Source organism: Aquarana catesbeiana, linkage group LG07 (assembly GCF_042186555.1).
Source record: "Aquarana catesbeiana isolate 2022-GZ linkage group LG07, ASM4218655v1, whole genome shotgun sequence".
In the NCBI taxonomy this organism is placed as follows: domain Eukaryota; kingdom Metazoa; phylum Chordata; class Amphibia; order Anura; family Ranidae; genus Aquarana; species Aquarana catesbeiana.
The window spans coordinates 326266416-326292304 of record NC_133330.1 but is presented as its reverse complement, the minus strand read 5'-3'; the positions used below and the strand labels follow the sequence as shown (position 1 = coordinate 326292304).

The window sequence follows — 25889 nt, the reverse complement described above, 5'->3', positions numbered from 1 at the left end:
CTCTAGGACCCACAAATGGCGCAGATAAACAGATTATATGAAAGAAACAGCACTTCATGGAACTCGTCAGCAATATCTTTACACACCCGTCTCACCACTCGGCTGTTTAAAGATGGCTGCAGGATGATGTCACGGGCTAGGCCTCGCCCCCTGTACATGATATGTCCTAAGGTCTGGACTTCTTCAGTAAGGCGACCTACTGTGCAGCAGGGTGGCCACTCTCCTGAATGCCTTATATAGTTTAAAAATGAAACCATCATTGCAAACAGCTTTGGCACGTTTATTTATCATTGGAAAGCTTTCAGCTCCCCTGTGTCTGCTGGTGTCTTTCCACCGTTGCACAGCTCCACCCATCCCCGGGAGCCTCTCTTCTGCACAGCGGCACATGCACAGATTGATTTCTTCCCACTTCTCCTGTGGGCCCACAGCAGGAATTCTGAGGGAAGAAAATGATTCTGTTGCATCACTTTGCAACATTTGTAGTTGAAGATGAGCTTGAAGCTAGGCGATGCTATTAATGGAAACAAACAAAAATGTATGCAAATTCCCTTTTCACATCTCCCCCCCCCCCCTTTCTTTTTTTTCTTCTTTCTTTTTCTTCTTCTTTCTTTTTCTTCTTCTTTCTTTTTCTTCTTCTTTCTTTTTCTTCTTTTTCTTCTTTCTTTTTCTTCTTCTTTCTTTTTTCTTCTTTTTCTTATTTTTTTTATATTTATTTTTTTTTATTGTACAGAAACCTAGGAATCGTCAAACTAAACCTACCTGGCACAATATAATTTCCATCAGCAAAAGAAACGGGGGAGGTGGGGAGAGGGAAGACAATATTTTTTTGTGTTTTTTGTCATTTCTCAGCATCATGTTCCAGTAACATGTGAGAGGCATTACGTCCAGCTGCCTTGTGCTGTCAGCGGGTTTCAGAAATGCCTGGCACAAAGTGTCTTTCCTGCTAATCGGTTGGTCACAAGTAGTTCAGAGTATAAGAAGTTGAGAGGATAAAAAAAGATAAAACGTTTCATTATGACTGCCTAAATAATACCCTGTCAGAGTTCTTGTGTCACTTGGTTGGCGGATTAATTTGTTTTCTTCACTGAATGGGGCTGACCTGATTATTTGAAGTGCATCTAAAGCCAAAGTCTTCCTTCTCAAAAAAAAAAAAAAAAAAAGATAGCATTGGAAAGGATTAAACACTTTGGGGGTTATTTACAAAAGGCAAATCCACTTTGCACTACAAGTGCACTTGGAAGTGCAGTTGCTGTAGATCTGAGGGGGACATGCAAGGAAAATATAATTTTAGCTTGCGTGTGATTGGATGATAAAATCAGCAGAGCTTCCCCCTCATTTTAGATCTTCCCCCTCATTTTAGATCTTCCCCCTCATTTTAGATCTTCCCCCTCATTTTAGATCTTCCCCCTCATTTTAGATCTTCCCCCTCATTTTAGATCTTCCCCCTCATTTTAGATCTTCCCCCTCATTTTAGATCTTCCCCCTCATTTTAGATCTTCCCCCTCATTTTAGATCTTCCCCCTCAGATCTACATCGAGTGCACTTGTAGTGCAAAGTGGATTTGCCTTTTGTAAATAACCCCCTTTCATGTGTACTTTGTCTGAAAGCACCACACCTTAACAAATAGAACTTTTGTGAGTAGTAATAAAGATTATAAAAGTAATCCATTGGAATACAGCGAATCCTAAAGCCACAACTTCTTCTTTTTTTTTTTTTTTCCTTTTTGTTTGGGTAAAGACAAGTCCCAACATCAGTTTGTTATTGCTATCTGTGTGCCTGCTGAGAAGGTCTTCTCAGACAGACTGACTGACTCTGCCGGTGGATCGATCCACCTGCTCAGCGGGAAAACTTGCAGCTGCCACATCTAGGAACTAGTGAGCTGCAATGTATTAGGCCTCATGCACACGAGACGCTGTTAAACGGGCGTTCAGAGGCACTTTTTTTCAACTGCCCCTGAACTCATTCGATGTTATCCTATGTGTCCATGTACACAGTCTCGTTTTTTGGCATTTTTAGGCAGTTGCGTTTTTAACCTCGTTTTTCCAGAAGCAAAAAATGAGTTTAGACGCAAAAGTTTAAAACGTTTCAGACGCTAAACGCGGGTACTGCGTTTTGCGTTTATGTGTTTTTAAAGGAACCCTATTTTTTGGACCAGAAAACACAGAAATATGATGGTAAACTGCAGCAGAGAATGACATTTTGCGACCCGAATTTGGGGCCCCATATCTCGGGGCCACTTGGTGCTAGGAACTGTGCAAACACAGTGGAACTAGCACTACAACATATCTAAATTTGGGGTTCCTAGCACTAGGTGGCCCCGAGATATGGGGCCCCAAAGTCGGGTCACAAAATGTCATTCTTTGCTGCAGAAAAGTGCTTGACATTTTGCGATCCGACTTTGGGGTCCCATATCTCGGGGCCACCTAGTGCTAGGAACCCCAAATTTAGATATGTTGTAGTGCTAGTTCCACTGTGTTTGCACAGTTCCTAGCACCAAGTGGCCCCGAGATATGGGGCCCCAAATTCGGGTCGCAAAATGTCAAGCATTTTTCTGCAGCAGAGAATGACATTTTATGACCCGACTTTGGGGTCCCAAATTTGTAGTGCTAGTTCAACTGTGTTTGCACACCAAATTTGGGGTTCCTAGCACCAGGTGGCCCCGATATACGGGGCCCCAAAGTTATGTCGCAAAATGTCATTCTCTGCTCTGCAGACGCTTCTAGACGCAAACGCGGCTAAACGCCGGTGCCGCGTTTGCGTTTATAAGTGTTTTTAAAGGAACCCTATTTTTTCGACCAGAAAACACAGAAATATGATGGTAAACTGCAGCAGAGAATAACATTTGCGACCCGAATTTGGGGCCCCATATCTCAGGGCCACTTGGGGCTAGGGACCCCACATTTGGTGTGCTAACACAGTGGAACTAGCACTACAAAATATCCAAAGTTGGGGTTCTTAGCACCAAGTGGCCCTGATATACGGGGCCCCAAAGTCGGGTTGCAAAATGTCAAGCACTTTTCTGCAGCAGAGAATGACATTTTGTGACCCGACTTTGGGGCCCCATATCTCGAGGCCACTTGGTGCTAGGAACCCCATCTTGGATATGTTGTGCTAGTTCCACTGTGTTTGAATACCAAATTTGGGGTTCCTAGCACTAAGTGACCCTGAGATATGGGGTCCCAAAGTCAGTTCGGAAAATGTCATTCTCTGCTGCAGAAGTGCTTGACATTTTGCTACCCGACTTTGGGGCCCCCGTATCTCAGGGCCACTTGGTGCTAGGAACCCCAACTTTGGATATTTTGTAGTGCTAGTTCCACTGTTAGCACACCAAATGTGGGGTTCCTAGCACCAAGTGGCCCTGAGATACGGGGCCCCAAAGTTGGGTCACAAAATGTCATTCTCTGCGCTGCAGACTCTTCTAGACGCAAACGCGGTAAAATGCTGCTAAACGCGACATGCAAACGTGGCAAAACGGGCGTTTCTAAACGCCGGTTTCAGCTTTTAAAAACATGTGTTCAGCCGAGTTTGCACCTTAGGCCTCATGTACACTGCCGCTGGTAAATGGATGTTCAGAGGCAGTTGGGCGCTTTTTTTCAGCTGCCCCTGAACTCATCCAATGTTATCTTATGTGTACGTGTACACAGGGACGTTTATTGTCGTTTTTAGGTAGTTTGCGTTTAGAGGCTTTTCTTTGAAGGCAAAAAAAATGGGTCCAGGCACGGCTAAACGCAGTACCAGCGTTTAGGCGCATTTTTCATTTTAGAAGCGTTTTAAAAGGTGCCCTATTTTAATTTGGCGGTCTAATGATATCTTGAATGCTCCTAGACGCTAACGCCGCTAAACACGACATGCATATGCGGCTAAACAGACGTTTTTCAAGCTGTCAAGAAAAACGTTCAGAAGAGGTTGCCTGAGCGTCCCGTTAGATTTATTGGCTTTGTGTTTAGATGAACTTTACCTGTAGTAGAAATGAATCAGGTCTGTGGCAGGACAGAGTAAATATCAGGAATTAATGGAAAAAATACAAATCTATTTTCGTGGTAACTGCTCTTGTTTATTCATCCGTGTATTTAGCTGTTTGCCTGGAGTTCAGATTTAGCCCGGGTTCACACCTATGCGAATTAGAGGTGCGTTTCCGCACCTCTAATTCGCATAGCAGGAGAATGTGATTGGCTCCCTATGGAGCCGGTTCACATATCTCCGGGGCGGCTGTGGTGCGCACTGTGCGTCTTTGGCTGCGTTTCAGTGCCGAATTCAGGCATAGAATCGGCCCTGATTCGTCCCTGAAACGGTGAACAGGGACGCACAGCGCTCCTGTGCAGTGCGCAGCGTATTATGGTGTGAACCCGGGCTTAAACACTGTTTGAGCAGTCAAGGATATTCTGCTTTCTAGTCTGTGTTTTGTATTTAAAAGCCAAGTCTAAAATTTTGCATAAATGTAGCAACATTGATCTCACCTGTGATCAGTGTCTGTTTTTCTTTCCCTTTTTTTTTCTTTTTGTGCAGCAAGACCCCCCACCCCCCCATAGCATTGCAAGTGCGGTCAGTGTGATGCAGGTGCAATGCATAGGTTCTTGCAAAATATTCACAGCTTCTCTATGAAGCTACAGGCCTGGCTGAAGGAAGTGCTACTGATCTTCAGAGCAGGAAGGAGGAGGAAGAATCTCTCCTCTGCACAGTCCCTCTGACATTGTGGCAGATGGGATTCGTGATGGCTTCTATTCATTGTTTCCAGGCCGTGATGGCCTGGCTGAGCCGCACTAAATGGGGGGTGAGGGAAAAAGACTTAGAGGAGGGAGATTTCTGCAGCATATTTGGCAAGTACAGAATCGCAGTATATATATAAAATAATATGCAAAGCGGTTGGAGGGAAGCTTCAGAATGACAAAGATGTTTTTTTATTACAAATTATGTGAGCAGACTGCAGTTCCTCTTAAATCTTTAAATGGTTGGATTCTTTGCATTTACACAGCGTACGCTGTAGTGTTCTTGATTCCCTTATAACTGTATCATATTTGTTGAGCACACGGGGTATAGAGACATTTCTGTAGGTCTAAAGAAATTTGAGGAGGGTGGGGGGAATAGAGATCCTGGTTTATAAATCCAATGTCTGCTCCTCCACAGAAACCGGGTCTCGCAGGTAACCACCTTCTTCAGAACTACTCCCATTTACAGGTGGCCCATCAGCAGCTTCTCCAGCTCAAGAGTGCACAGTCTAATAACAGTGTAAGTAAATGCATGTGCAGGCTCACGTATGTCTTCCTTCCTATCAGTAATCACCTGAATTATCACCTGTTCTTATTTGGTTCTAGAAACCCGGTCTGCTGGGAGAAGCTCCGGTCTCCATCTTGCAGTCCGCCATGGGGACAGCGCAGACGGGATCAGTGGAGGCCCCGCAAAAAAGTAATACTGGTTTTCATAGCTTGTTAGCAGTGGTAGCTCTACAAGTGTGCAGTGAAGAGCTTGAAATTTTAATGTGGTCTGTTCATACTTGTATTCTCACTTCTTGCTCTGTACAGATATGGGTTGGGTTCCATTATGTGCACAGAGCATGACATTTAATATAAACCCATTGGAGCCTTGTGAATATAAGCAAGTTAAAAATAACTGTGCAGAGATGGCAAGTAACTTGCTCATACAGTTTTGGGACGTTTATATACAGTGGTTTATCGTGAAGATATTGCTGGCTGATTGCAGGAACTATCTGTTGCTTTTAAGCTGCATTGGGGGTCTGGGTAAGGTCCCCACTGACCAGATCCAGACCCCTTCAAAGAAGAAAAAAAGTAGATAAAATATACCGTATATACTCGAGTATAAGTCAACCCGAATAGAAGCCGAGGCACCTAATTTTACCACAAACTGGGAAAACATATTGACTTGGGTATAAGCCGAGGGTGGGAAAATGCAGCAGCTACCGGTAAACAGTGCCCATCTGCAGCCGTACCTTTTATTACTAAAACAGCCTGTGTTTCCTGCTGTTTAATGCATTCTGTTCAGCCGTCCATTGAAACAAAGGCCGCCTCCTCGTCGTATCAGTGTTCCTCTATCACGGGCGGACCAGGAGGAGGCGGGGTGGGCTTTGTTTCAATGGACGGCTGAACAGAATGCATTACACAGCGGGAGACACGCGCTGTTTTAGTAATGAAAGGCGTCTCCCGCTGTGTAATGCATTCTGTTCAGCCGTCCATTGAAACAAAGCCTGCCCCGCCTCCTCCATCCGTGATAGAAGAACACTGATCCGATGCTGGGAAACTGTGTCAGTGTTCCGCCTATCAGACGAGGAGGAGGCGGGGCTGGCTTTGTTTCAATGGACGGCTGAACAAAATGCATTACACAGCGAGAGACGCACGCTGTTTTAGTAATAAAAAGTACGGCTCACTCGAGTATAAGCCGAGGGAGTTTTTCTGCCTAAAAAAAAAATGGGCTGCAAAACTCGGCTTATACTCGAGTATATACGGTACTTTGTGAATATGACAGCTGATTTGGATGGCATTTCCATTTACTGTGCAAGTGTCAAATGCTTGCAGAAGTGAACGCAACGTCATTTCAAATTTTTAGTCCTCCCCAAATTTGTAAGTAAAAAAAAAAAAAAAGTCACCATTGTGCTAATTTTGTGCACTTTCAACCCAACTAAGGGTTCACGGGCAGAAAAATTGCCAGTACCTCTGGCAGAAAAAATGCTCATGGTGGCTAGTATTGCACAAAAGTTTTCATAAGAATTTTATGGGCATTTGCCTTTTTATAAGTGTGTGTTGTTTTTTTGTTTTCTAATACATTCCCCTTTGCTCTTGAAAACGCTAAAAGCATCTACACGCCACGTTTATGTGAGTTGAGTTTTTTTTTTTTTTTGTTTTTTTTTTCTTCTGCCCGAAAGCTCCTTTCATAAACAGGTTTCTGAGTGTTTTTTTTTTTTTTTTTGCCTCTTAAGGCGCCTCTGAAAATATGCCTGTAAATGCCCTTATGTGCATGGGCTAATATAGAGCTGCTTCTACAAGATTAAACAAAAAAAAAAAAAGCAAAATGCCTGTACAAACATTTATTATGCCAAGTGTGATTAGACCCCTAATGTTATGCTATTTCTGCAAACTGTTTATTCTCCCCCTGTGTGTTGCAATGTAGCTTCGAAAGGGTAATAAAAGCTTTATTGAAGTAAAATGCTTATGTTCACTTTGAGCTTTACCATTCCGCTACAGTACATAGAAAAATCACATTAGTAAGATTTTTTTATAATTTCATCACATGCATAAAATGAACAAAGTCTCTTAACTTCTGGACAGATGGAGTCGATGATGAACACGTCACAATTATAGAATTGGACATAACTATGTAACTTGACAGTGTGCCAGAATAACCAAAATATACATGTACAATATAAGACATTCAGGCTCGGTTCACACATGGGCGGCACGACTTGCAGGTCGCCTCAGCGAGGCGACCTGCAAACGACTGCCGGGGCGACTTGCGAGACGACTTCTGCATAGAAGTCTATGCAAGTCGCCCCAAGTTGCCCCCAAAGTAATACAGGAACCTTTTTCTAAGTCGGAGCGACTTGCGTCGCTCCGATTAGAACGGTTCCATAGCACAGAACGGGAGGCGACTTGTCAGGCGACTAGGTCGCCTGACAAGTCGCCCCAGTGTGAACCGAGCCTCAAGCTAAGGCAGTTAAACAAGTTTGCTGTAGTGATGATGCCCAGACTTTTTATAATAGTCTTATAAATAATGGGGGGGGGGGGGTAAAAAAAAAAATCCTGGGAAACCCTGAGGAATCTAGGACTATAGGAGGGGGGGGGGGGAGATAAGAAGCAGAGTCGAAACATGGCTCTCAATCCAGGGGAGTGAAGAAGTAGGAAAGAGAGGAAAAAAGGAAAGGGCAAAAGGAATGGGAGTGGGTGGATAGGGTGGACATGAAATGTGTGATATAAATTTAATCCGCATACTTGGTGATTATATTTTGGGGTAAATCTATGCGGCCACGCAAGTTATGGAAGTGTGATGGGGGGGAAAAAAAATAACAGGGTCTCTTTCTTTCTTTCTTTCTTTCTTTCTTTCTTTCTTTCTTTCTTTCTTTCTTTCTTTCTTTCTTTCTTTCTTTCTTTCTTTCTTTCTTTCTTTCTTTCTTTCTTTCTTTCTTTCTTTCTTTCTTTCTTTCTTTCCAAATAAAGCTCCATCTGTTCTGAAAAAGGTGATGTATAGAACTTTGGGATAGACTACAATTGCTAAAGGGTATAACGTGTGGAACCAAGTCACTGTCGAAAGGGGGGGGGGGGGGATGCTCTGAGTAATTTTTAGTCGCACATTTGGAGCAAGGCATTATAGGTTTCATAAACGGTTCAAAACTCCTTTTCACTATTGGTCTAGATCAGCTACTGGTTCCAAAGTCGCTCATCTCTGCGCATTTTGCAGCCATGTCTGATGTTAAGTGGTTATAAACCCTAAGCATTTTTTACCTTGCATTAAAGCAAAAAATGTTTAGTATGCAGTACTCCCCCACACCCTCCCTATTTACTTAACTGGGCCCCTATTCGCATTCCCTCCTCCCTCCTCCCTACTCCCTCCTTCTTCTTCATCATCAGTGAGGGCAGCACAGCTACAGAACTGACCACGGTGTGGTCCGTTTTGAATAGGAAAGCAGAGGGACTGGCATGTACACCAGGGATTTTCACAGAAAGGAAGCAATGCAGGAAAGAACAGGAGACTCTCATACAAGTACATAGTACAGCAAACACTTTATGACCGGTCGCTACTGTTCTCTCCTTGTGCAGGGTGACTGGTCTTGCCACCTCCCTCGCCTGTAGTTTTCTGCAGGCAGCCTGTTGTGGGTGGAGCCTGCAGGGCCCCTCCACAGATCAGTTGTCTGCATGTACAGCACAGTGTTTTCACTGTTACTTTTTATGTATCTGGGTTTGCAAAGGCATTTGGTGTACACAAAGCGGTTTTATATCTTCTTTTGGCTATTAAATTTTTTTTTTTTTTTTATGTCCATTCAGCTTTTTAAAATCTCCTGTCACGTTGTCTGGCTGAGATTCCTTATTATAGGGATCCAGGGATTCCCTCACATTGAAGGGGTTTCCTATCACTTCCTGTTTTGTCTATGGGACAGGAAGCGAAAACTCCCCAATTGGGACACAGATGGCAACAAAACCCTAGCTATAACCCTCCTTTACCCTATCCAAAAAAAAGTGCTTTAGTTCTACTTAAAACTATGTATTTAGCTGTGTTCCTGGAGTTGCATATTTTACAGCTCGTTTGGCTGTACTTCTCCTATGGATCCACAGGAGCGCAGTTCGTTCTTCACTCCTGTGACCAGTTTTCAGCAGACAGCGGGCTGAAGCCCACTGTCTGCTGACATCACAGAGCCGGTGCTGGCTCGGGCAAGATCGTGACAATGGAGTGTGGATCCGCCCATATGCCTGGACCAGCGCCCGGCTCAGCCTCTCGGCAAGCCACTCAGTCTAAGCCGGCCGCTCCCACCCCCTCCACAGCCCAGCGCTCCAGTGAGAGCGGGGGTGCAGAGGTGGGAGTGGTGACTGATCGCCAGCTCTCTGCTCACGGAGCTGTGAGAACCGACTGATCGGCGCTGTTTGATCGCTTGTTAGAGGCGCCGGGGGACAGATGCAGCATCCACCCAGGTAAGTATGAATCTTAAAACCCCCCCTCCCCCATGTTTTAAGAAAAAATGACAAGGAAAATACTAATGTAACATGGCTAATATCTGGTCATTTGTAATCTATGGTGCTTACTGTGGTGTTGTAGTATGCTGGCAAGTAAGTTTATCATAGTTGGGTTATCATGTAGACTGGCATTTTAGTTGTGTTTGTATTGTATTACTCCCAGCAGACTTATTGCCGTACCTGCATAATCAGCAATTGAGCACTTCACTATCCCGGCTAGCCCAAGATAACCAGTCTGCACTGGCTCTGAGCGATGGATCTCTTCTGAGTGGACAATCACAGGCTGGTACCCCAGACACTTCACATTTGGTGAGAACTATTTTATTGTGTTTTATGTAACTGCTGGTTTGTTTGGCCGCGCCTTCCAAAATCCATTTCTGGAAAAGTGTGCCCGAGGTAGAAGAATGGAGCTCTTTCATTCCCTTTAATTCCTTTGCATATCCTGAAGGAAGGCCGATGCTAAAATGTGTGTGGTTATATGATTATTTATGAAACTAGGTACCCTCCATAATGTCGTTTCTGAATACACTTTTTTGTTTCTTTTGTTCTTCTTTTTTTTTTTTTTTTCCTCTCTGACTGATTTTACAAAATTTGTTGAAAATCAGTGTGTGTCTCACTCCCTCTTTCCTTCTATTTCTCTTGCACTCTTTCTCCCATACTTGCCCTTTCTCACCCTCCCTTGCCCTTTCTCACCCTCCCTTGCCCTTTCTCACCCTCCCTTGCCCTTTCTCACCCTCCCTTGCCCTTTCTCACCCTCCCTTGCCCTTTCTCACCCTCCCTTGCCCTTTCTCACCCTCCCTTGCCCTTTCTCACCCTCCCTTGCCCTTTCTCACCCTCCCTCGCCCTTTTCTCTTTGGCGCTACCTGTCTTTCTCTCTGATGCTCCTTCCCTCCCCCTGCTCTTTCTTTCATACTTGCTCTCTTTCTCGACTCCTTTCTCTCTAGCACTCCCTTGCCCTCTTTGGCACTCTCTCTGACACTGCTACTTCTTCCCTCGTGCGCTCTCTTGCTTCCTTGGTGCTCTTCCGATTGTGCCAGAGAGATAGAGTGAGCACCATAGGGAGAGTGCTTTTCTCTCTGGTGCGCTCTCCTCCCTCTTGTGCTTTCTGCTTTATGGGTGCTCACTCTGTAGGAAACTCAGGGAGAGCATTCAGAACTCCAAATGCATAGTATTTATTTTACTATTTAAGGCTGTGGCTGCAATACTACACTGTGCTTCCTCAGTTGTTGGGGGTGTCACAGGTTTGCTCATACTTGCAAAAGATTGGGCAAGGTTCTGTGTTTTTCTGAAGTTAGTCTCTTTTTTGCAGAACAAGACAAGTAACCAGACATCGCTGTTGGGAGAGCCACCGAGGGACTTTCGGCTCAGCACTAACCCTTACTTGAATCTGGCAAGCGTGTTGCCTGGTAAGTTCTATATTCCTAGTACTTGGGTCACAGGTAGGCAGTTTATCACTTAGGCGAAAGCTTGCAAATCTGTATAATATGGCTTGCTTAGATTTTTAAAAAAAATGGAGACTGAGAAGCTTTAATCTCCTAAAAACATTTTAAAAGTCTTTACCATTGCATAACTTTGATCACCTATCTTTTGTTGCACTTGGTGCCTTTTTGTTGCTGCTTAGCATGTAGATTTGATGCAATGATTGGAAGCATATAAAGATGGCTGTTGAATGGAGGAGCAGCTGTGTGCAGTTCAACTGAGCTGCCATCTAAGGCTGGCCATACATTGTACAATTTTTCCTTTAGATTTAACAATACCATATAATATGAGTTAAAACCTAAACACTTTTTAAATTTGTATGCAATCAGGCAGGCCTTCGCACTTCATAGTGGAAAGTAAATCTAAAGGAAATTGAATAAGAAGATTGAATAATATTTGGCCAGCTTAACCACTTGCTGACCGCCCACAGTATATGCGTCATTACTTTGATGATAAATACCGTTCTTATGGCAGCAGCTAGCTGCCATAACCCCGGTATCTTTTTATTCTGTGGGCAGTTCAGCATCGGATAAGGCTGGGTTCACACTAGTGTGAATGGGATGTGGGTTTTCATGCATCCAATTTGCATGTCAGACTCTGACCGGCTCTCAGTGGAACCGGTTCACACAGCTCTGGGACGGCTGCGAAGCGGTTTGCAGAAGAGCCCTGTGCGTCTTCATTCATCCCTGAAACGGAGAACAGGGACGCACCGGACCCCTGCTGTGAACCCAGTATCGCATTCGCCGCGGGATCACTTTTAGGGTCGGCGGGAGAGGTGCCACCCCTCCCACTGCTTCCCAGTTGTTTCTGAGCTTACCGGAGCAGTATCGCCGCAATCATTAGAGCGAGAGCAATAATTCTAGCACAAGACCACCTCTGTAACGCTAAACGGGTAACCTGCAAACATTTTTAAATCGTCCCCTATGGAAATGTTTAAGTACTGTTTGTTGCAATTTCACGAGCATGCATGGAAAACATGACATGTTGGGGTATCTACAGTGCTTAAAGTATTTATACCCCTTGAAATTTTCCACATTTTGTCATGTTACAACTAAAATTGTAAATGTATTTTATTGGGATTTTATGTGATAGACCAACACAAAGTGGTATATAATAGTGAATTGGAAGGAAAATGATGAAGGATTTTCACTTTGTTAAAAAAAAAAAAAACGTGAAAAGTGTGGCGTTTCCTCTGTCTTTGAGGACGTGCGGTAAAAACACAGTTCTACTGCACATTTTTATGGCCCTCCAACCACAAGTGTAAACAAGGCATAAAAGCCTCTGTTCTACATTGTTTCCTATGGCACTCTGGGCCATGTGTGCTTTTAGGACTCTGGGTGCAATGTTGTGTACTTTATGAGAACTTTTATGGGACATTTATTAGGGCCATGTCACACTATGGATTTTGTCACTGTTGACAGCTACTGAAACACTGCAGGGCAAATACTCACCGGTTTGCACTTCCCGCTTCCTCGCTGTCCAGATGAGTGAGCTGTCGGTTTGTCACTGACCGAAATGCAGATTCTCTCACCAGTAACAACTCCTTCATTTAGCTGGCAGGGAAGTGGTGCATGGTGATATGGCTCCTGATAGGGTAGTGAGATGGAACTTTGTAACAGGTGTTTGAATTGTTTGTTCTATAAATGAAACTTTTGTCTGTTTTCTTTATGTTCAGGAATGGCCCCTCGGGGTGTCCAGGCTCATGCAATGGATGGCTTATTATCTCAGGACTCCACAGGACAGCCAGGTTTAGAGAACTATTTCTCCTACAGCCAGCAATACGGGGATTACTCTCAGGTAGCTCATTTACCTCACACTGGCTTTCTCTGTATCCGTGAATACACAGAGGCTAATTAAATGTTCTATTTATTTCTGTTGCAGGAGGCTATTCAGCAGTGGTATGACCAATATTCAGGATACAGCAGTACCCAGGCAGATGTTCCTGGGGATAGCAGTCAGGTGAGTGGGGAACAGTTAATTTTATTTTTTTTTTTAAGGGGGCATGCTTTGTCTCTTCTGCAATTATCCATACTTGCCTGCTTGCAGTGTTCTATTGAATGTACACAGAGCTGCACATGTGCAGCTCATCGTGCGTTCCAAACACATTTCAGCTCTGCAGGAATGACTGACTCACGTGTGCATGCGCAGGATGACACCGTCTCCTGCCAGCCAATCAAGAGGCTGAAAACCAAACACCCGAAGAGAAGATGACATCGGCCGGCGAGGGATGTAACCGCCGTATCACTGGAAGGCGGGGGTACGTATGTTGGGGCGTTTGATTTTGCGTTAAACGCAGTTCTGTTTTTGATGCTGTAGCAAAAATGTAAGCGTAGGATAGTTTTGCCTTAACGAGTTGTGATGTGATCTGAAGAAGTAGTGTAATTGTAGATGTAGTTTAGTTCTGGGTTATTAAAAATATAGTATTCAATATCAGTCATGCACATATGTTCTTTCATTAGCATTTGAAAAGGACAGAGCCAGTTTCTAGGATCGAAGTGACACCTAGATGCCAATAAAAGTTCCCAGTAGAGTAAACATAGATTGCCACCTTCCTGAGGCCTCAAAGAAAACTGCTAGTCATCTTGGCTACACGGATCCGCAGGGGGCCATTCACGAGGCCCCGGATGGTCTGCAAACTTTGATTAATATCAACAGATCTAGGGAACCTACTTTATCTCTCATAAAAACTAAAATATTAGCGGCAGAGAGATGAAAATAATTCCTTTTGATCATACACGTGATGGGTTACATGTAACTCTGTATTTTTAGCATGTGTGGAATCCTAGAGAACCACACAAAATCGTTATATGGCGTCTGATTGCGGCAGGCAGGCAGTGATTGGTACTTTCGCGTTCGGACTGATGCGCTGGTATCGGAAATCCTATCCATGACCCAGCAATCAGCGCCGTTTTGGGCCAATTCAACTCTGGTAATTTCAGAACACAAAACATTTGTGGGCTGAGACAGGAACACCCCCCAGGGTTGATTGGCCAAGGGCTAATGTCCAGGCCTCATCCATATTTCAATAAATTGGGTAGCCTGAGATATGGACATCGCTCTTCCACAAAGCCAGTTCAAAACTGGGGGATTCCCACATGTTCCAGTATGCTTCTACAAAAGGATAGACTTCGGTAAAGTTTATTTCTGTTTTTATCCCTTTTTATTTTCATAGCAAATTGACAATTTGTGTGTCTTTCTGCATTTCTTGTATCTTTTTTTTTTTTTTTGGTAAATCCTTTTTCTTTGTATATCTTTTATGCACTGCCCACTTTCGGGATATTAAATGATACAATTAATAAGTGACTTCTGTGTACTTAGCTAGGACTCATATCTATGGAGAGGTTGTTGTATTTTAGTGCCTAAGTACCCGGTCTAAGTTACGTGTCAATCGGTATGCAATTGCACTGCGTGTTGGCAGATTGCATGCAGATTGTACGCTAACAGATCTGCCAGACGGAGATCTGTGTGTGTAGTGGCTCAGCAGATCAGTCTGCGGACAAACCGTTGGGTGGTGGCAGGCTATCGTTTATTGTGTGTCTGGTGTGGGGACAATGGGAAGAGTGATTAACACCGGGGTTCAAGCTTGCAGGATAGCTGGAGGAGCCCTAGAAGCGTGTGCTAATTGCTAGACTGCGCCCCAACCCTTAGAGTGCACCAGATTGTGTGTAAGATTCGTATCTGCCTGTGTGTGGTCAGCTAGCTGGATTGGAGTGGAGTCTCCCTCTAGTGGTGGCCAAAGGTAGCGCGGGCTGTGAAAGTACCACAGCCAGTCTTGCATGCCCAGTATAAGTTCCCCCTTATTCCCTTAGTTCCTCATATACCCCGGTCACGGAATGCACGTTGCTGTTAGCTAGTTGCTGTGGGCGTGCGTGATTGCGCCAGATGCTAATTTACAAAAAGGATGTTGGGGAACTGGGGAGTGCAGAGAAGGGCAACTAAATGAATAAGCAGCGTGGAAGGTGAACTGCACTAAATTCATTCTCCAATGAGGGGAGACACAAAAAGGGGATATGATCATAATGTATAAATACATAAACGACAAATGATCAGTTTAAAGCCAAAAATAATGCAGATGAGACGCACCAATACTTGAGTAGAATGTGCCATGGGCATTGGCAAGTGTTTGTTGAAATATTTTTTGGTAACCCGTAAGTGTAAACTCTCAACTTTTTATTTATTTATTTTTTTTAATTCACCCAAGCCATGACCGCTTTGAACACCCGGTTTTGTGTGTGTGATGCTTTTATTCTCATTATGACATGTATTCATGGAGACAATTTATTGAGGTTGTCTGAGGGTTCTTATTTATCCCGGTCATTGTATAGCTAATAGTAGTTGGTCACAGCCTCATTCAGCTGAACTTATGTAATAATGAAAACATTCTGTAGTTATTTCAAGCCTCTCTGGTTCCAGCGAGTGACCATGAAGATACCCAAGCATTTATTTATATCCACACAGGTAGGACAGAACCCAAAGAGCGTTTTTTTTAAATTTTTTTTATTTTTTTTTTGCTCTGTGAAATATTGCACAGAAAGGTCAGTTGCCTCCTTTTCTGGCAGGCCCTGTTGGAGTTATTGACCCAGGGGCGGACTGACTACTAATGGGGCCCCCAGGCAATAGGAGATTATGGGGCCCCCAGGCAATAGATTATGGGCCTCACAGTATACACACACACACACATACGGACACACATACAGTATACACACACACACACACACACACACACACACACACGGACACGCATACAGTATACACACACACACGGACACACATACAGTATACACACACGGACACATAATATATACATACACGCACTGAAAAGGTACTGGAGAGGCGGGGCAGCTATAAGCTTGGGATTTTTAGAAAAACTGACTTTTACATACTGTTCCTGGTTTTATTGAGGCTGGCAACCCTGATGGGGCCACTTGGTGGCATGGGGCCCTCGGGCAGTGCCGAATGGTCAGTCTGCCCCTGTTGACCCCTCCCTCCTTCAGGGTGCCTCCTGTAGAAAACCGGGTTCTAAGCAGGCACCCGTGTGTATGTGTTCTTGAGCCAAGCTGTGTGTGCCCATAGACTCGCACACCACCCCTAAGCCTACTGCACCCTCACAGGAGTTTGGCTGATGGCAGTAGGCATCTATGGCTTAGCTTACCTCAGTTATCCTGGGAAAGCAGGAAGTGAGGGGAGCAGTAACCTGGAGCCAGGTTAGGGATTGGTGGAGAAGAGAAACCAATCGGCTCCCAGTTTTCTTTTTTTTTTTTTTTTCTTTTTTGTTTTTTGTTTTTTGTGACAAGCAAGCTGAAGTTAGAAGCTGATTGGCCACCATGCACAGCTGCACCAGATTTTGCACTCTCCAGTTTTAGTAAATCATCTCCTGTGTGTTCTGCTTCTACCCTGTTTGATAATCCCATGTTTATGCTTGATCATGTGGATGTTTTAACAGATTCTCAGTCTGGGTGGCCACACACTTTGAAAGCTCTCCTGTGATGTCTGTGTTCTTGGTCTTTAGCCTCTGTTATTAGCATCTCAGCCCAGTGTTGGTAGAGTTCTGATAACCCCCAGTTTATGTCTGGAGTCAAAGTATATAATGGTCTGTGCTGATAGGTCTCTTTTTTTTTTTTTTTTTTTTGCTGCAAATTTTGATTCTCACATCATACAGATGCACATGTTACATGTTTGACCCCGATTTTGGGGTGGAACATGTAGCATGTTCCCAGTGCTGCAGCCCCCCCTCCCTGTGGCAGCAATACGGGAAGAAGTTCCTTGTACTAGCTGTCAGGCCTGGTTCACATACAGTTGTGTGAAAAAGTATTTGCCCCCTTCCTGATTTATTTATTTATTTTTTGCATATTTCTCAAACTTAAATGATTCAGATCATCAAACAAATTTTAATATTGCACAAAGATAACCAAATGAATCCAATATGCAGTTTTTAAATTATTTCATTTATAAAGGGGGGGGGAGCTGTTCAAACCTGCCTGGCCCTATGTGAAAAAGTAATTGCCCCCTCCTAAGCTGAATCATGAATGAACTGCTATTAGCCACAATTTTTTGGAAAGTGGCATTAAATTTCACTTGCCCACACTCAGGTCTGATTACTGCCAGACCTGTTGAATCAAGAAATCACATAAATAGAAACTGTCTGACAAAGTGAAGCACGCTAACAGATCACAAAAAGCCACACATCATGCCACAATCTAAAAAAAAAAAAAATTCAAGAACAGATTAGAAGCAAAGTAGTGTACCTGTATCGGTCTAGGAAGGGTTTTGAAGCCATTTCTAAGGCTTGTGAACCACAGAGAGCCATTATCCACGAATGGAGATAACTTGGAACAGTGGTGAACCTTCCCAGGAGTGGCCGGCCTCAAAATTACTCCAAGAGCATGACAACGTCTCATCCAGGAGGTCCTAAAAGACCTCAGAACAACCTCTAAAGAACTGCAGGCCTCACTTGCCTCAGGTAAGATCAGTGTTCATGATTCAACAATAAGAAAGAGACTGGGCAAAAATGGCATCCATGGGAGAGTGCCAAAGCCACTGCTGACCAAAAAGAACACAAAGGATCATCTCACATTTACCAAAAAAAAAATCTTGATTATCCCCAAGACTTATATGCAAATATTCTGTGGACTGATGAGACAAAAATGTTACTTTTTGGAAGGTGTATGTCCCGTTACATCTGGCATAAAACTAATACAGCATTTCATAACAAGAACATCATACCAACAGTCAGACATGGTGGTGGTAGGGTGATGGCCTGGGGCTGCTTTGCAGCTTCAGGACCTGGACAACTTGCCATAATTGATGGAACCATGAATTCTGAGCTCTACCATAAAATCCTTAAGGAGAATGTCCGGCCATCAGTTTATGACCTCAAGCTCAAGTGCACTTGGAAAAAAAAAAAAAAAAACGTGTGCTCATAATCATTGTGAAAATGTTGAAATAATCTCGACCTGTGCAGATGGTTCAAAGAGATAAATATGCAAAAATATATCGAATCATTACAATTCAAATAAAACATGAAACAAAAAGTTATCAGTGAGTGATATATAGTGGAATATGTGCAAATGATCTTAGAACATATATCCGTACACTCCTTAAACTTTCTGCACCAGATAAGTGGTTAGAAAATCATTCCTCAAAAATCAAAAAAAGTTTTAAAAGAAACAAAGGAAGAAAAGGGGGGTTGTCCATAGAATGGTTAACAAAAGGAAAGTCCCATAGATGAATAGCTGCTTCATAAGGGTAGAGGGAGATATCCCCGATCCATCAGATCAGACACCAATCAAATAAATGGAGATGAGGGGAGTATGTAGACACAAACTCTCATGGAATCCAATAACGTGGACCCTTACCCTCAATGGTGGACCTCCCTTCTAGCGAGGTCTTACGAGCAAGCAGACTTGGCCCTCTGCAGGGACTGTAGGCGGATGGTCTCCGGATCCACTGATGTGCCGTACGTCTCCGACCTGGCATAAACCAATTCGTCCACCTGAGGAGGGGTGACAAGCCCACTGCTGCTGATTGGAGAAGGCGGGACTGGAGGTGTGGGTTGTGCACTTGGGTTATGCAGCAGGACAATGATCCGAAACGTAACAGCAAATCCCCCTCCAAATGGTTCAATCAAAGCAAAATTTAGGTTTTGGAGTGGCCTAGTCAAAGTCCGGACTTAAATCCAATTGAGATGCTGTATCATGACCTTACACGGGCTGTTCATGCTGGAAAACCCTCCAATGTGGCTAAATTAAAACAATTCTGCAAAGAAGAGTGGGCCAAAATTGCTCCACAGCAATGTGAAAGACTCGTTGCCAGTTATCGCCAACGCTTGATTGCAGTTGTTGCCACCAAGGATGGCACAACCAGTTATTAGGTTTAGGGGGCAATTACTTTTTCACATACAGCCAGGCAAGTATGGACAGCTTTTTTGCCTTCACAAATGAAACCAGCATTTTAAAAACTGCATTTTGTATTTACTCGGGTTATCTTTGTGTAATAATAAAATTTAGTTGGATCTGAGTCATTTAAGTGTGACAAATATGCAAAAAAATGAAAAATCAGAAAGTGGGCAAATACTTTTTCACACAACTATGTGCGGCTGCTTGTTCGTGCCTGGGGGTCTGGTGTGTCCCTGTTCACCGGTTCAGGTGAGAATCGGGTCCACATTTTTGCCTGAATTCAGACACAAAGACTCACAGGACCCTTTTGTGAATGCGGACAGCGACTGCCCGGGACCTGTGTGAACCGGCTCCATTGAGAGACGGACACGCTCGCCTGTCATGCAAATTGGATGCGGGGAAACCCACATCAAATACGCATTAGTGTGAACCCAGCCTTACTGTTTGAAAACAGTATTGCCTTGTGGGGCTCCGCCCACATGTCTCTGCCATTCATACATACAGCTCTGTGTGTCTGAACTACAAGCGAGACATCTTTAGCGGCTGTCGGCTTGTAGTTATCAATGAACTACCACGGCGCTGTGTTATTTCATTGAGTCTTCCTGTCGGGAAGTATCTGCTTGTCTGTATAGGATGTACGGACAAGCAGATACACTGACAGTGTGCTGGAGACCTGCATGGCATCAGTAATCTGTTGATTGCAATGCTTTACAGGCTCCTACTACAAATATATGTGTATATATACATAATATAAATGTGTATGTATATATCTATCTTCTTTCTTTTTTTTTTTTTTTGTTTTAGTGCAGTGCCATTTCTGACCCCGAGAGCAAAGATCTTCTAATAGAGAAGGCCAACCAAAAGTGCATCTGTTTCGCACTTCATCCCGATTTTAGCATGAAGCTGTTTGTATGCTTTTTCGTTCCCTCACATGTGTTTTGAGCGCTCAGCATGTATAATTTCTGCGCACGGTGTGGGTGGACGTTTTTGACAATCTATATTTATCTTTACATCTGTTGCTATGTTGGGAAGCAGGCAGGAGACTTGTACCAGACGGCAGCAGAAAGGGCGAATTTATTATGGGGTATAACATCTATAATTTCTTTGTCAAAAATTGTAAAGTAACAGTTTTCAAATTTTTTAAATTTTATTTTTTTGTACTGTCCACAGCAGTCTTCCACGCTGGGTTACGGAGAATATAGTGCCTATGTCCAGGCCCCTCCCACGTACTATACAAATGCACAAGCCTCGTACCAGGTTGGATCTGCACTGTCTGTAGATAAGGTAGGGTCTGGTACCATTATAATGTATACCCATGTGTGATGAAGTAAGAAATTTTCTGAAAATGCTAGGTGCCTGGCAGTAATGCTAACTCTCTGGCTCCAGTTTGAGTCACAGACCCAGAACAAGCAGGCATATCGGGTGAAATTTGGACCTGCTTATCTGTGTTCTGAATTGGTCACTTAAAGTGACCCTGTCATCACAGGATCAATTTTTTTTTTTTTTCCCAAAAAGGGCTAGCTGTAAAAGGAGCATTTACTTGCCTTTCAATGACCCATGCAAGGAAAAGCCACTGCAAGCATTTGACAGTTTTACATCAAATGTTTGTTGCTCCTGATGGTTGCTGTGGTTCCTTCTGTTGCAAGGGGCAGACTAGATGGACCGCTTAGTCTTTTTTTTTTTTTTTCTGTTGTCACTTTCTATTTTTCTGCTGACTCGTACCTCCTGCAGTGATGTCAGCAGTGGTTTGGGTGCAAGGAAGCAACAGCTTTTCTTTACATGGGCCACCAGAAAGGTAAGTAAATATATGAATATTCTATTTTACAGGTGTGTTTTTTGGGGGGTGGGGCTAAAAATCCTTTGGCAGGCAGGACAGACCCCCCCCAATTATGTGTTTTTTGTTTTGTTTTTTTTGTTTTTTTTACAATTTTGTAATTGACAGTGTTCAGATTTAACTTGTTTTCGCTATAAAATACAGTTCTTAGTTGAACATATTTATCAGTATAGTGTGCATGTAGTCCTGATCTGATTCATGAGAATTGTGATGGTTGTTAGAAAGTAAAAATACAGGAAGTCAGAAGTTTCTATCTGGTGCTTTCTTCACACATCCTGTAACAAGGGTTACTTTTCCTCTTGGAGAACTGGAATTCCTTATGTAATATGTCATTTCTCAGGGGTTTAGCTCAGTCCAGCGTTCTGGGGGAAACTGGGATTCCTCCTGAAGTAGCTAAGGGTTCAGAACAAATTGAGCTCCCACCTTTTTACACTGCCCACCAATGCAAGGGGACACTTCTGCAATGACCACTAATCTTGGGCATCACCACAATATTTACTGTCTGCTTTTTTTTTTTTTTTCTGTGATCATTTAATTTCAAGATTATTACTGAAAATAATTTTGGTGCATAGAGTGGGGTGGTGTAAACAATCTTCCCCGGGTAGAAAGTGTGATAGGTATTCCCTATTTATTCAGTGCTTGAATGAGAAGGATGGAGTGCCCAGTCTCTGAAATATTGCAACCATTGGTGAAAGAATACAACGTTATTGGGGTATATGAACCCTGTACATACAGCACCCAGGTGTCTCCCAGGGGCACACATACTTTGTTGAACTTTCTATGCAGTACATGCTAGTTTGGACTTTATCACATGCCACTAGCTCTGCTGAACTCTATTCATGGTTTCCTTTTCCTTTCTGGACCTTTTCCATTTGAAGTGCTCTGGTGGTCATTTTATCTTTGGACCGAAGATGCACACTTGTCCCTGCCCCTGCTAGAATTTCATTTAAAGGCTATAAATAAATTTACTATAAATATCCTATACTTTTGAAAACCTTCCGATTTGCAGCGAACCTATACAGGAGGCCTAGTTTCCATTTGAAGATAGTGAGATTTGCTCTTTCTTTGTATATTTCACATCTCTGAAACTTGATCGTGTCCTAAAGAAGCCTCATGGCGAAACGCGTAGACTCACAAGGGCTCACTGTACAAATTTTTTCATGGTTTTTAACCTTTTTTTGAACATTGTGATATACTATGTACTTTTTTCAATAATATTATGATTATTTTTTGTTCCCTCTCCATTGTTTCCATGCCCTAAAAGTCTGATTTTTGGTTGCCCAACCAGTATCCTTTCTTGTCTCCCTCAAGTAGCATTTACTTCCTGCCCTTAGCTCAATTATGCATGCAGTAGGATGTGCTTAGTTGAGGAAACCAGGACCTAACTGAAGAAATGTAAAAAAAAAAAAAAAAAAAAAGTTTATAGCTAGTAATTAGGTTATACTTTGATTATTTTTAATCTTCATGCCGCTAGCATTAATAAATAGGAATGTTGAGTGAAGTTTCACTTAAAGAGGAAGATGTTTTCTGTATTCCAATGGGGTTGAATTACACTGCTTGGTAATTAATTCAATGCTGCAGAGTTGTGAGCGCACAAAAGGAAGCAAGAATATTTAAAGCCCAACTCCGGCAAAAAAAAAAAAAGTTTTTTCCAATGCAGTGGGGCTGTGCCTGCACGGGTCAACTGCTCGTTTTGTCCGGGGAAGAGGGAAAAATCTGTATACTCGCCCAATCCTCCGCTCCACTGGCAAATGGCTCTCCCCTAGACAAAAACGAGCAGTAGGGAGTAAAAAAAAAATCCTGAAATGTGCATATAATTAGGAAGTTTACTGAATTGTTTTGCTCAGATAATGCCCTTGAAAAACTGAAAATATAAATTTTACAAAGTGATATTTTGTCTTCATTGTTCCAGGCGATCAGCACTGAGAAAAGGCCGTACATTCTCTCCAGCCCAGAAGTCGGCACCATCGGATACACACAGCAATACACTCCGACGTCTGGGGACACCTACGCTGAGTCTTATGTTAAGAGGAAAAAGGTTTATTAATATTTATCTTTGTTCCAAACCATCACACGCCCAAAGATGCACAACCTGGGTTCTCGTGTCTCTTCAAGCCATCCTAGTCTGGCGCTGAGTCAGTTGTATATTTGCAAAACAAAAATCTAAGGTCACTCAGGCTGAATTGTTATATGAAACGGTCACAATATTCCTGAAGATTTTTGGATATTTTCTACCCTTAGCCGTGTCTTGGTTTAAATAACAAATTGGTTTAATTTGTTATATTCTTGCTATGGCCTGCACACATTTCAGTTTCTTTTGTAAATATCAAGCAATAATAAAAAAAGAAATATAGTAGGTCTACTTTTATAATTGGTCCATGTGGTCTTTGTTTATGTGCAAATGTGTTTTTTTTTTTTTTTTTTATCAAAAAAATTTAAGTTTTATTAAGCATAATGAGAAAGACCTACAGAGTGCAACAGACACTATTCATGCATTGACATATTCATAGTGAATCTAAAACATTCAAGGTCAGAGTAGCAGAAAGTTTCATGTGCACATTTAGGAAAAATGAAAGAAGTCTACATTTAAAGAAGTGTGCTGGTTTTATTAGTCATGTGATGGTTTTAGGTTCTTTTAGTTTTTTTTAATATTATTTGATATGTGCAAAAAGATCACACAAATACTTAAAAGTATAACATTTATTAAAAGTAATGACTGATCCAAATATTAAAAAATGTATAACGAGAATAGTTAACTAAAAATGCTGTTTCCACCATGTGTCCCGTTTGCTGTTACGCAACATGGCCGATCAGGTTCAGACGCTTGCATTTTACATGATGAAGTTTTGTATTTGACAAACTTATTCCAGTTTGGGCTGCGGCATTTAGACTCGAATGTAAGGAAAGACCACCCCCTTGTAAGCAACAATGACATTCCTTTGCTTATTGCCTTATATGGACTCCTTAACCAGGATAGTAGAGTCTTTATTAGATTTTTCTGATGCCAACCTTAATGAGGAATATGAAATGTGCAATTTCTCTATCAGGGCTATACTAATATGGTCAAACATTTGTGGACATCTGTCCATCTCACCTCTTGAGCTTGTTAAACATCTCATTCCAAATTCATGGGCATTGTTATGGAGATGGCTGTCTGGCAGCTATAGAAGCCTACATTCTTCTAAAGCCTCGTACACGTGGTACGATTTTTGCCAGGAGATTGTCTGTCTGTTGACAGACTGTTGTCCTAAAATCTTACCATTAGTACGCTCCTTTTGACAATTGTATGTTGGATGACAGGCTAGTACATTTTTGGCAGACAACGGTTTGACGTCAGATTTTTGTATGGTCAGGTACACAAATCCGTCACACAAAAGTTGAAAGTACAAACAAGCACACATGCTCGGAATCAATGCTCACCAAACACAAAATTAGCAGAGGGGGCCCAAAGGGTGGCGCTCAAGAGCTGAAATTCCTTGTAGTACGTCACTACGTTTGTGTTTGGCACAGCAATTGTGTTCTGTTAGTGTGCAAGACGAGATCCTGGCACACGCGCTTTTGACAAAAATCAGACGCTCGGTTGTCCAACAATAGTACTGTGTACGAGGCTTAAAGAGCCTGATGGGTTTACTTCCTCTTTGTTTCCCTGCAAAGGTAGAGCATAGTAGCCCATTATGTGTCACTTACCTGACACAGGAGCCTGCGATGTCACCGCTGTCCCCTCTGCTACGGAGCGTCCATCTTCATTCCGGGTATCGTGGCTCCGGCGCTGTGATTGGCATGCTCAGTACAGTACGCCTGCGCGCCGCTGTCTATGGCACATGCGCCGTAGACAGCGGTGCCTGTCTTTTTGCAAATATCTCCTAAACCGTGTAGGTGATATTTCTTGGACCTACAGGTAAGCCTTAATCTAGGCTTACCTGTAGGTCAAAGTGGTCTGTAAGGGTTTAAAACCACTTTAAGAAGGCTTTCCACAGTTGCATCTGAGGAAATTTGTGTATTTACCCAAAACAGCATTTTGTGAGGTCATGCTGTTGGATGAATAGACCTGGCTTTAAAGGGGTTGTAAACCCTCATGGTGTTTCACCTTAATGCATTCTATGCATTAAGGTGAAAAACCTTCTGTGGTGTTGCAAACCCCCCCCCCCCCCCCCCCCCCCCCCCCCCGTAGCTACTGACTTAAAAAAAACAAATGGCTGGAACTCTGCTTTAAGGAATATGTAAAGCGGAAACTTTTTTTCCTCGTGATGCAGTACAGGACCCCGGCTTCCTGCGCACACAGGGTTCTACCCCTAGACATGAATGGCTGTGCATGACTGTTTACACTAGTACTGCATAAACATAAGTATAGCGTATGGCCATGAAAAAAAGAATAGAAAATGTTCTACCAGTAAAATCCCTTCCAGGGAGAGTACAGGACCCCCCCCATTGCTTGAAAGCTTCGGATAACTGGCAAGAAGTCTGTAGGGACCCCTCTATAACCTCTTCCAGAGTACATGCACTGGAAGGTAGCTGCATAGGACCCAATTGTAATGATTTAAAGAATTCCTCTACTGTATGCTAGGAAATACATTGATCTATTTTGCTATTGGATAGAGTAGGGAATAGTTGACACTCTTGGGTTTTTACAGCTGTATATGTCCTTGCTGGGGAGATTCTCCCTCTATTGGTTCTGGTAACAAATATATCTAGTATAAAAATTGGTGGCAAATGTCACATTTTTAAATTTTTTGTCAAAAGAACTGGAGGTGGGCGATCCCCTCCTATGTCCTGCTCTGAAAAAAAAAAAAAAAACTGATAAGAGTAAGGCATCCTCTGTCCAAAACTAAAATCTAATTTTCAGCTTAATATACATATTGAGGTTTAGGTATTGGGACTATTGCACTGATCTAGAACAGTTCTTCAGACTACTTGTTTTAAGGTCATAGCCTGTTTAAATGGTAAATTCAGCCGTGGCATCCCTCTGAGGGCATGCATTTTCATTCAAAACCCTGCGACAGAGACTTGTTG

General features: G+C 42.9%; 1 protein-coding gene across 3 annotated transcripts in view; it reads left to right on the top strand.

Moving 5' to 3' along the window:
- Positions 1 to 23250, top strand: part of RAVER2 (ribonucleoprotein, PTB binding 2) — a 37238-nt gene extending 13988 nt beyond the window's left edge. Inside the window, exons 5-12 of one of the 3 annotated variants that reach the window (XM_073593805.1) lie at positions 5125 to 5226; positions 5313 to 5403; positions 9838 to 9980; positions 10981 to 11077; positions 12826 to 12947; positions 13032 to 13109; positions 20216 to 20329; positions 22792 to 23250. In XM_073593805.1, coding sequence (XP_073449906.1) covers positions 5125 to 5226; positions 5313 to 5403; positions 9838 to 9980; positions 10981 to 11077; positions 12826 to 12947; positions 13032 to 13109; positions 20216 to 20329; positions 22792 to 22926 — 882 coding nt within the window. In that variant the 3' untranslated portion in view covers positions 22927 to 23250. Of the gene's footprint in view, positions 1 to 5124; positions 5227 to 5312; positions 5404 to 9834; positions 9981 to 10980; positions 11078 to 12825; positions 12948 to 13031; positions 13110 to 20215; positions 20330 to 22791 lie in introns of all 3 variants that reach the window. The other 2 variants (XM_073593806.1, XM_073593804.1) reach the window with 2 other exon arrangements.
- Positions 23251 to 25889: the final 2639 nt, after the last annotated feature.